The sequence below is a fragment of the Mustela erminea genome, chromosome 10 (genome assembly GCF_009829155.1).
Source record: "Mustela erminea isolate mMusErm1 chromosome 10, mMusErm1.Pri, whole genome shotgun sequence".
In the NCBI taxonomy this organism is placed as follows: Eukaryota; Metazoa; Chordata; class Mammalia; order Carnivora; family Mustelidae; genus Mustela; species Mustela erminea.
The window spans coordinates 71,850,947-71,863,029 of NC_045623.1; the positions used below are offsets into that span (position 1 = coordinate 71,850,947).

At 40.3% G+C, this 12,083-nt stretch overlaps 1 protein-coding gene across 3 annotated transcripts in view; it reads left to right on the forward strand.

Annotated features, from left to right (window-relative positions):
* Positions 1-592: 592 nt before the first annotated feature.
* SPATA6 (spermatogenesis associated 6) overlaps positions 593-12,083 on the forward strand; it is a 150,835-nt gene continuing 139,344 nt past the window's right edge. For 2 of the 3 annotated variants that reach the window (XM_032301775.1, XM_032301776.1), the window contains exon 1: positions 595-862. In XM_032301775.1, the coding sequence (XP_032157666.1) occupies positions 812-862 (51 nt within the window). In that variant the 5' untranslated portion in view covers positions 595-811. Of the gene's footprint in view, positions 863-12,083 lie in introns of all 3 variants that reach the window. The other variant, XM_032301777.1, reaches the window with a different exon arrangement.

Consider the following 12,083-nt stretch of genomic DNA (forward strand, 5'->3'; position numbering starts at 1 on the left):
GTACATTGAGTACATGTGAGTACTCAGTGAATGGGAAAGCTTGAAGGGAGAGGGGGACACACTAACAGAACCACAGAGTAGGAGACTAGGAAGAACGTGATCTGATTCACACCTCAGTTCTCAGGGAGGCCACAGATTTTACAGGAAAGGTCCTGAGTTCCAGTCCTGGTTCTACCTTCTTCTGGGCAAACCTCTTCTCTAATCTTCCATTTCATCTCATGCTGGCTTTGTAAACTACTGTGAAATTCAAATAAATAATCAATAATAATTACTATTCTTTTACAGTTGAGGAAACTGAGGCTGCACTAGGACTCTACTAACCCAAGGTGCCATCGCCACCTTGGAACTCAGAGCTCTTGAGTCCAACTCCCTCACCTGGGCACTGCCCCACTACGCAAATGGTTAGCTATTCTCTCCTTTGTTTGGCTTTGAGCCCACGGTTTGATGTCACAGAAGAACTGCCCTGCCCCATCCCGCTCCTTCGGAAGCCACGCCTCCCCGCGTGGCACCGCCTCTGGCGTTCGCCGAGCCCCGCCCCCGGCCTCTAGCCTAGGAGTGGCGGCTCCCGCGCCTCCCCGCCCTGCCTCTCTTCCGGCCCCGCCCCTCCTGGCTGCCATGACAACGAGTCCGCGCCCCGCGCACAGCTGCTGCTCGGGCGGGACCCAGGCTGGACCGCGGGCCCCGGCCTGGGGGCCACAGCTGCCACCGCCGCCGCCACCTCGTCTCCTCCCCGTCCCCGCCCCGCCCCGCGTCTCCTCGTCTCACTCGGGCGCGCGGCCGGGGTCCCTCCCCGCCGCCCTACCCCGCGCGGATGCCGAAGGTGAAAGCGCTGCAATGCGCCCTGGCGCTGGAGATCCGCTCTGTGAGTACGGGTCGCGACCCCTCACCCCCCCGGCCTGGGTGTCGGCGAGCCTCCGGCATTTTCTCGGGGTCGCCTCCCTTATTCACCTCTTTGAACCTCGAGTCACCTCGAACCAACTTTACCCTCCGAATCATCCCTCGGGAGCCTTGTGGATCCGCGTCACCTCTGTCTCCTCCTACTTCAAAATCCTGAAGGCCCTCCCACTCCAGCCTCGCAGAGCTGTCCCACCGCCCCCCGCCCGGCCCCCCGCCGCCCCTTCCTGCCCTCCCACCTCTGCTCTCCTCGCTCTATCCCAGCTTCCAGCTTGGGTTCCATCAGATCATTTCCAGACCACTTCAGAAAGCCCCTCCTCTTCTGCCCCTAACTTTTCAGTGAATTGGGATGGAGGAGCTTCTCTTTAAATTCCTCTTCTCTGCTCCTGTTCTTTAAGAGTCCCGTTTCTCTCCGGTCGTCAAGGGAGACTTTTTCTTCCCAAATCACTGCAGGCAGATTCTTTCAGACAAATTTCCAAGCTTCTGATTGGTGAAGGAGCCTTTATTCTTTACTCTTTACTCTGTTTTCAATGTGGAATCCTCACACCCAGCAACCAAATTGTGTCAAAATCGCACAGAGCACCTTGTCATCTCCCCCAGGGTCAGCCCCTCAGAAACCATTTCAGGTACCTGAATCCCTTACCTTTCTTGTCACTCCAAGAAAGGCACCAACTTTTACAGAGAAACTGCTCATTCTCTGAACTTGCTGGAGAGGACCAGTAACAGTCACTTTCCAAACTTGTTCAAGAGGATCCTGTCCCCAGACCTGCTGTGGAAATCCAGCTGAGGTCTTGAGCCCCCATGCCCTTCCTTAAGTGAGAGAGGTTGGACCTCTCCATGGCATGAGAAATTTGCATCCCTCTTAATCATTTCAGAAGACCCTTCCAATTGTTCTTAAACTCCCTCCTCTTCACTTTTTACAGACCCCTTTCATTCTCATCTTCAGACAAAGCTCCAGCCTCTCTCTTCTAGAGGAAATCCCCAGAGAACCTTTCCATAACCCCATTTCTTTTTTTTTTTTTTTTTAAGATTTTATTTATTTGTCAGAGAGAGAGCGTGCACGAGAGAGAGCACAGGTAGAGTGGCGGTCAGAGGCAGAGGGAGAAGCAGGCTCCCTGCCAAGCAAGGAGCCCAATGTGGGGCTTGACCCCAGGACGCTGGGATCATGACCTGAGCTGAAGGCAGTCGCTTAACCAACTGAGCCACCCAGGTGTCCCTCCATACCCCCATTTTAGACATGCCAGCAGTTTGGAGCCAAAATTCCCCCATTCAAACCCTTTTCTCTCCTTCCACCTCTCCCAAGCCCTCTTATCTCTCAACTCTTTATCTCCCAGCAAAACTGGGGCAGGTATTTGTGTGCGAGGGTACTTCTGTATCCAACACCACACCTCTGAGCGCTGCCTCAAGAAGCTCTCCCCACTTCTTCCTGCCCATGGCTTCTTTCTCCACTTAACCCCACCTTGGCCATGCCCTGCTTTCCTGGCTGACCTTCCTCGCATTAGAATGAGGCCGCTGGGCGCACCTGGGTGGCCCAGTGGATTAAGCCTCTGCCTTCAGCTTGGGTCATGATCTCAGGGTCCTGGGATGGAGCCCCGCGTCAGGCTCTCCGCTGAGTGGGGAGCCTACTTCCCCCTGTCTTTCTGTCTACTTGTGTGTCTCTCTATCAGATAAATAAATAAAATCTTAAAAAAAAAAAAAAAAGAAAATAAAAAAAGAATGAGGCCGCTGTAACACAGTCTGTGTTACCTCCCTGGAGGTCACAAGATTGTTCTAGATCTTTTGTTAGGTCTTAAGGAAGGCAAGGCTGGGTAGGACAGATTGTGAGGCAGGGTGGAGGCGAAGAATGTTTCTGGCACTCTTGGTTTATCTCTAAAGCCACAGAGATTTTACTCTGCTCTGTAGCAAGGTACCGCGCTCATCCCACAGCTGCCAAAGATTAGCAACTTCTTTGTAAAGTTAAGATTCCTTTAGCCAACGAATACAGGAAGCTTCCTAAAGGGCTTGGCCTGGAACAGTTAGTCAAACGCTTCCTCAGGCACGCCCTGCCTCACCAGACTTTGTTACTGACCGCTGCTTCCTCCCCTGTCAGCCAATGGGGCTTAGCAGCCCAGTGGTGCAGCTGCTTTCCCTGCACTGCCAATAGAATCTTCCAGAGGAAGTACTTCGTTGTAACTGATTACTACCAGAAAGAGTTGCAGAAATACTTTTGATTTCAGTACCTTTCTTCCTCAGTGTTGATTGTACTGCAGAAAGTGACTTACTTTAGTACAATGGAGTTCTGTGTCCGTTGAAGCTGAAGAAATTATGTAGGTGCAAACATTGCTATTTAACTCTTTTCAACAAACACTTGAGTCAGAATTTTACAGTTCTCAGAATCTTAGCTGTCATTGAATTTAATTCCGTTTCACAGGTGAGGCTTAGCATGGCTAGTTATTTGTTTAGGGTTGCACAACTCTTTAGGGACAGCTCTGCAACAAGAAGCTAAGTTTTCAGACCAGCAGAAAGCCTGTTAGATGGCTCTGATGCTGAGAAGGAGCAAAAAAGACCCATTAGCAACCAGACAAGTTAAGCAAGCTTGATTAATTTGGCCTTGATTGAATAGATGAATTATATGACCATAGATACTCTTAGCATCTTCTTTTAAATTTTAGTGTTTTCTTTTCAATTTAATTTTTTATGTTTACATGGTATAAAAGTAAAAACCTACAAAATGATATACTCAGAGCAGTCACACATCCAGCTCTGTCTCCTCAAACTTATTTCCCATCCATACTCATCTGCTGTAGGGAAAGCTACTATGGACATTCATTCTTGTACAACTCTGTGTGTATTGCCTTTTGAAGATACCACGCTCAGATATAGAATATCCCATGTCATATTATTGCCTGAATTTTCCCTTTGTGGTAACATTTAATTTGTTCCTGATTCCTGTTAACTGGAAATTAGATGTTTGGTCTCTGTGTGCCTGTTGAAAGTGACACTCCAGGGGAACCTGGTTGGCTAAGTGGGTTAAAGCCTCTGCCTTCGGCTCAGGTCATGATCCCAGGGTCCTGGGATCGAGTCCCGCATCGGGCGGGCTCTCTGCTAGGCAGAGAGCACGCTTCCCTCACTCTCTCTCTCTGCCTGCCTCTCTGCATACTTGTGATCAGTCTCTCTGTCAAATAAATAAATAAATAATCTTAAAAAGAAAAAAAAAAAAAAAGAAAGTGACACTCCATTCTCCTCCTCCCCCACTCCCTCCACGATTGTGTTTTGCTGTGGTCTTGTATTGGTAGTAATCTCATGTATAATACTGTGGTAATATGATAGCAAGAACATAGTAAACATGAAAGGCTTTAGTGTATAACACAACATTCTGTGTTGCTCCACAGAGCCTTATGACTCGAGAGAAAATATATTGCTAGGAAGAAGGTGTGACTTTTCTCAATGAATCTTTGGAGAAAGATATAATAGGCCAAGTTTCTTGTTTTTCAAGAGCAGCAAAAGAATTACATCTTCTATCACTTGCGTTTTTAATAGTTGATACATCTTATCTGAGATATGAAAAAGTATTTTTGCTGTTTCTTCTCTCTTCTTTTTGTTAATAAGTCGTTCATTTTTCTTGAGATTATTTGGGAGAATGAAAAAAAAATCAGAAAGAGAATAATAAAGCCTAGTGCCTGGGCAGTGAAACCAGCCAATTTGCCTTATCTGAATAGTGTCAGTTTGAGGTTAGTTTAGATATATAATTCCTTGTTTTTCTTCTGTATACTCCCTTCACCTCTTTACCTCATCAAATTATTGATAACATTGGGGCAAACAGATCTGGGTCCTTTTTGATCCCTACTCATTTGAATATTTGTGATCCTTCTCCAGCTTTCCCTGGAGTGATTTGTCTCACAATTGTGCTACAGTTCCCTTTGCACACCTTCCTGACCCATTTTTCTTCTTCCCTTCCTAGAGGTGAGGCAATCAATGTCTTGAATTTGGAGTGTATTATTTTCATTCTGGTTTTGTACATTTACTGTATATTTGTGCATGTCTGTGTGCTACTGGTATTATTGATTTGTTTTAAAACTTTACGCAAGTGGTATTTTACTCTATGTATCCCGTACCTGTTTTTTCCAGTTCAGTTACCAAAATTTGTCAGTGTTGATTCTTGCAGATCAAGTCCATTTCCTTATTGCTATATAATACTATTTATTTTTATAATAGTGATTAATTTATATTCTTTTTTGATAGACCTTTAAATGCCAGTGAAATTTGTTGGGCTACCTTTTTTTACCTTAGTGTTTAGGGCTCCTGCTGGTGTTGTCTAGTATTCTGCATGACTTGAATGTCCTATTGAATGTGTAGGTGAAAACCTTCGTACAATTATTAGAGGTTAAGAATCTGTTTTATGTATAAACACAAAGTCTTTTTTTTTTTTTTGCAAGGTGGTATAAAATACATTGGATTTTCTAGGAATACAATTATAGTGTAATTTGAGGAAAGAGTATACTTTGCTTTGTTTGAAAATCTGCTAAGAGTTTACTTTTTTGGAAAATTGTGGCACCAGTGGCAGCACTGTTTGCGTTCGAGTTGCCAGTATGGGCACTTGTCATTCTGTTTAGAAACTGTCCATTTTACATAGATTCCGTGTATAGGTTCAAATGCTGTATCTTCTAGCTTAGTCCTGCCATGGCATTTACATATAAAAATAGATCTTTTATTATAAATTATTTCTGGTTTTTTGTTTTGTTTTGTTTTTACTTAGGGCATTGGTTTAGTTTTTAGTCACATGTATAGTAAACTGCAAACTATCTGTTGTAAAGGAGGGACTACAGACCCAGTGCTCCAGGCACTAAATTTAGAAATGGAACTACTGAGGCTCAGGTGGTTGTGTTGATTTCATAGGGCTACTATAGCGAATTTCTACAAACTTGATGTCTTAAGACAACAGAAATTTATTTCCTCGTACTTCTGGAGGGCAGAAGTCCAAAATACAAGTTCGGCAGGGCAACACTCCAGAAAGCTCTGGAGGAGGGTAGGGGATGAAGGGCTGGGAGCTGAGGGCTACGGAGTAGAGGGGTCGGCGGGGTGGGATTGGGATTCTTCCTTGTTCTTTCAGTTTCTGATGGCTCCGGGCATTTCTTGGTTTGTGGCTACATAACTTTAGTCTAATCCAAGAGGTTTCATTTTCTGTGAATAGCCAGTTTATATTCTTTGCCTTTAGGAATTCTAGTGTTTTTGTTTGTTTGTTTGTTTGTTTGTTTTTGTTTTTCTTCTTGTTGACTATTTCTTAGCTACTAACCTATCAGTTATATGTAATATAAATTTCAACGATCTAGTTGAACTTTATTTTTTCACTTTGTTTTTGCTGTTTTCGCAAATATATTTTTCTTTCTTTTCTTTTCTTTCTCACTGGGGAACAAATCAATGCTACTGATTTAAGTTAACTCTTTATAGAACTCTATATGCAGCAGGTATACTCACAAATCTGAAGTGTGTAATCACCACCTGGATCAATAATTAGAATATCAGCACCCCACATTGCACTCTTGTGCTCCATCCCTCCCAGCCACTCCTTTTGTGCCCTCCTCTCCCAAAGGTAACAGCTATCAGGACTTCTATCACAATATAATTTGAATTCTTGAAATCTTTTTCTCCACAGTATGAACTTTTTAATGTCTAGTTTTTAGTGAGAATTCAGCCCTGTCATCTTGTAAAACAATAGTTCTTAATCATTCTGTTGTTTTTTTCTCCCCAGCTTTATTGAGCTATAATTGACGCATAATATTGTATAAATTCGAGGTGTACAACAAGTTTATTTGTCCCTACTGTTGTAGGGACACCTGTGTGACTCAGTCACTTAAGTGTCTGCCTTCGGCTCAGGTCGTGATCCCAGGATTCTGGGATGGAGTTCTGTGTCAGCCTCCTTGCTCAGCGGGAAGCCTGCTTCTCGCTCTGCCTTCACTGCCCCTGCTTGTGCGCGGACTCTCTCTCTCTCTGACAAACAAATAAATAAAATCTTAAAAAAAAAAAAAAGATGTGTTTGATACAATTATAAATTGCAGAATGATCACTGCTATAGGATTAGCTAATTAGCTACTACTTCCATCCTGTCACATAGTTATCATTTATTTTTTGTGGTGAGGACGTTTAAGATCTATTCTCTTGGCAATATCAAGTATATAAGACTGTACTCGCTATAATTACCATGTTGTACATCAGACCCCCAGACTTGTCAGTCTTACAACTAGAAGATTATATCCTTTGACTAATAATTATCTCCCCATTTTCCCTATGTCTCCCAACCCCTGGTAACCACCACTCTACTCTGCTTCTCTGAGTTTATCTTTCTTAGATTCAGTATATATGTGGTGTCATACAATATTTGACTTTCTCTGACTTCCTTCGCATAGCATAATGCATTCAAGGCCCATCCAGTTTGTCTCAAATCAAAGAAGGATTTCCTGCTTCCTCATGGCTATAGATTATATATGTATAATCTTACATCTTCTCACATCTTTATGCATTCAGGGACAGTTGGGCACTTAGGTCGTTTTCCATATCTTGGCTATCGTAATACTGCAATGAACATCAGAGTACAGACATCTCTGTGAGATCCTTTTTAAAATTCCTTTGGCTATATACCCAGCAGTGGGATTGCTGGATCATATGGTAGTTCAAGTTCTAATTTTTTGAGGAGCTTCCATACTGTTTTCCACAGTTGCTGGACTCAGTTTACATTACCATCAGTAGTGCGGTAGGGTTCCCTTTCCTCCACACTCTTGCCAACACTTAGGATTTCTTGTCTTTTTGATAATAGCCATTATAACATTTGTGAGGTGATACCTCACTGCAGTTTTGATTTGCATTTCTCTGATGACAGTATGTTGACTATCTTTTCACGTACCTGGTAGCCATCTTTATGCCATTCCTGGAAAACTGCCTATTCGGTTCCTTTGTATCCATTCTACTGTTGATGGACATTTTCCCAGTTTGGGGATATTAAAAATTGTATTCCTATGAATATTCTTTTTTTTTTTTTAGATTTTATTTATTTTGCAGAGAGAGGAAGAGCACAAGCAGGGGGAGCAGCAGGCAGAAGGAAAGGAAGAAGCAGGCTCCCGGCTGGCTGAGCAGGGAGCCAGACGTGGGCCTCAATCCCAGGACTCTGGGATCATGACCTGAGTCAAAGGCAGATGCTTAATCAACTGAGCCACCCAGGCGCCGTCCCCCCTCCATGAATATTCTTATATGTCTTTTCACACATTTTGAATTCAGCACATTGCTGAAATCTCACATTAGTTCCAGTCATTATTTGGATTTTCTATGTGGAAAATTACGTTGTTTATGGATAAAGATGGTTTGACTTTTCCTGATCAATGTTTTGTTTTCTTTCCTTTATTGTATGTCCTTGAGTAGAATTTCTGGTGTAAAGTTAAACAGTAGGAATAGGTTTGACTTTTCCTGATCAATGTTTTTTTGTTTTGTTTTGTTTTCTTTATTGTATGTCCTTGAGTAGAATTTCTGGTATAAAGTTAAACAGTAGGAATAATAGTAGATATACTTGTCTCTTTATTTTTATTTTAAGTTGTGCTTCTGAGGTTTTACCAGTATTATATTGAATCTTAACGAATTTGCTGACAATGGCTTATTTTTTGACTTAAAAAAAAAAAAGCCGTGACAATTTCATATAATTCAGCCTAATGTAATATTGGCTCTAAGATTTTCACTTACTGAATTAAGAAAGTTCCCTTCTATTCTTCATTTTGGAAACATCCTGAGGCATTGAATTATACTGAATGCTTTTTGAGATTATTATGTAATATTGTTCCCATAGTCTTTGAAAGGACACATTTTGCGATGTTGCACTCTTTATATTCCTATGGTAAATTCTTTTTGTTAGAATGCATTATTTTTTATGTATTTGGATTGGCTTATTTTTTTATGATCTTTCGTTTGTGTTCATACATGAGGTTTTGCTATCTGAATCAGATACTTGTTTTATTAAGATTTCCGTGGTTTTTTTGCCTTTTTTTTTGTTGTTGTTGTTAAGGATTTTATTTAACTGTCAGAGAGAAAGAAAGAGAGCATGCAAGCATGGGAAGCAGGAGACAGAAGTTGGCTCACTGCTCAGCAAGGAGCCAGGCTAAGGACTCGACTCTGGGATCATGACCTGAGCTGAAGGCAGACACTTAACCCACTGAGCTACCCAGGGTCCCTTGTTTTTTTGTTCTTAAAACATTTATTTTAAGATATTTTAGACATACAAAAAATTATAAAGAGCGACATAATGAACACCCATGTGCCTACCTATCAGCTTAGGAAGTAAAACATTTTGGATGAAGGTGAAGCCTCCTGTATATCTCTCTAATAGAATCCTTTCTCCCTTCTGCCCTTTGGCTACTCACTAATCTGAATTTTGTTTTATCATTTCTCTGCATTTCTTTTTTTTTTTTAATTTTAATTTTTTCAATTTATTTATTTATTTTCAGAAAAACAGTATTCATTATTTTTTCATTTCTTAATATTTTCCTTATATTACTGTCTGTCTTTAGGGCACTTGATTTGCTTCCAAGTGATGCTTAACTGACATCCCAAAAGGATTGATAATATTGTTTTAAAATTATTTGGTTCTAAATATTTTTATCATTTTTATTGTGATTTCTACTTTAGCTTATGAACTATTTAGGATTTAGTTTCATTTTCAAGATGCATAGGATTTATATATGTGTATATACTCCCCTGTCCCATACTATACTTACCTACACATATACAAACATACTATCTTTTATTGTGGTGTTTTAATTTAATTGCATGGGGGTATTGAATGACATCTGCATAATACTATTTCCATTGAGATTTTTCTTGTGTCCTAATACTTATCCAATTATTGTGAATGTTCTCTGTTTACTTGAAAATTACATATAACTTCATTTTTTGGATGTAGGTCTCTAAAACCATTATCAAATGGAGTTTATTTTCTCCAAAATATCTTTAATTCCGTATTAATCTTTTTCTGCCTGATCTACTAGGTTGTAATGGAGATATATTAAAATTTTCACTGTGTTTATGTATTTCACTTTATTCTTGATGTAATCTAGTGCACTGTGATCTGTAGAACTGGATTCATTTCTACTTACTCTGCTTTGTACTGGGTGTGTACTTTCCCTTTGGAAATTTGTGGGTTTCTTCAGTTCTAGGTAAATTCTTAGCTATTATGTCTTTGAATTTCATTTTTTTCCCTCCTGTTTTCTTTTTTCCTCTGACACTATTAGACATATATTGGAACTTTTATCTATTCTCCACATTTCTTAAGTGCTTTTTTTGTTGTAATTTTTACTTTTATATCTTGTTCTAGGGAATTCTTCAGGATTATATTATTAAATTATTAAGTTAAATTTTAAAAATCTCCTGTATTGAGGGGTGTCTGGGTGACTCAGTTGGTTAAGAGTCCCAACTCTTGATTTCAGCTCTGGTCATGATCTCAGGGTCATGAGATCAAGCCTTGCATAAGACTCTGCACTGAGTATAGAATCTGCTTGGGATTCTCTCTCTCAAAGCCCCTCACCCCTGCTCCTGTGTGTGCACATGCTCTCTCTCTCTCTTTCTCAAAAACAAACAAACAAACGAAAAACCCAGGGGCACTTACGTGGCTCAGTTGGTTAAGCATCTGCTTTTGGCCCAGGTCATGATTCCAGGGTCCTGGGATGGAGCCCTACATTGGACTCCCTGCTCAGTGTGGAGTCTACTTCTTCCTCTTCCTCTGCTCGTCCCCCACTGCTCACTTTGACTCCTGCTTTCTCTTTCTCAAAAAAATAAACAAAATCTTAAAAAAAAACCCCAAAACTCCTATATTGAGATTTTTAATTTCACTGACTACATATTCAAGGATTCTCATATAGTCTGTCTTCATATTAATTTATTAATTTGTAATTTGTAATTTTTTTTTAAGATTTTATTTATTTATTTGACAGACAGAAATCAGAAGTAGGCAGAGAGGCAGGCAGAGAGAGAGGAGGAAACAGACTCCCCGCAGAGCAGAGAGCCCGATGTGGGGCTTGATCCCAGGATTCTGAGATCATGACCTGAGCCGAAGGCAGCGGCTTAACCCACTGAGCCACCCAGGTGCCCCTGTAATTTTTTTAAAGTAAACTTTACCCCCAATGTAGGGCTTGAACTCACACCCTGAGATCAGTAGAGTCATGCTCTACTGACTGAGATAGCCAGCTGTCCCTAGTCTCTCTTTTTAAATGACTGCCAAGTATTTTCCTTCTCTGTTTTAATTTTATAGTTTTGGGTTTTTTTTTTTAATTCCTCCCCTCCCCCAGATGAAAAATCCTAACTACTTATTTTAAAATTGTTTTCAGATTGTATAAATTAATTTTCATTTGAAGTGAAATTATCTCTGGATTGTCAACTCCATTGGGTTTTTTTAAGCTCTTGGAATTGCACTGAAATTATAGACCAGTTTTGGGAGAATTGATATTTTAAAAATATTGAGTCTTTCAGTCATGAACCTGGTGTATTTTTACATCTATCTGGACCTTCAGTTTCTTTCAGAAGTGTTTATTGTTTTCAGTAGACATGACTCACACGTAATTTGTTTAAATGTATTTGTAAGTACTACATACTTCAGGTTTTAATGCTATTGTAAATGGTATTTAAAATTTTTTCATTTTATAAGTGTTATTGCTGGTATAGAGAAATAGCATTGATTTTTTGCATATTGAATTTATATCCTGTGACATCAGACTCTTTCCTTATTTCTAGTAGCATTTTTGTACAGTGTAGACTACAATTAGATTGTCTACAAATATTCAGTTTTATTTCTTTTCAATCTGTATATATTCCCTTTTCTTGTCCTTTGTACTGGCCAGGACCTTTATAATAGTACATTGTTGAATACAAGTGTTGAGCATGGACATACTGACCTTTTTGGCCAATATTGGGGAAGCATCCAGTCTTTCAGCACTATGTATGATATCAAATTCAGGCTTTTTTTCTTTATCAGTTGAAGAATTTTCTGCAGTCCTCTGTTTGTTAGAGCTTTTATCATGAATGGAGCTTACATGTGTCAAATGCCTTTTCTGCAGAGAAAGAATTAAAGGGAATTTCTAAGATTTAATGCTATAATACACCTTTTAGAAGTGATTTAATTATACCTAACACATTTCTATATATTGTCTTTTCATTTTCATGCAGTCCAAGATATTTTAAAA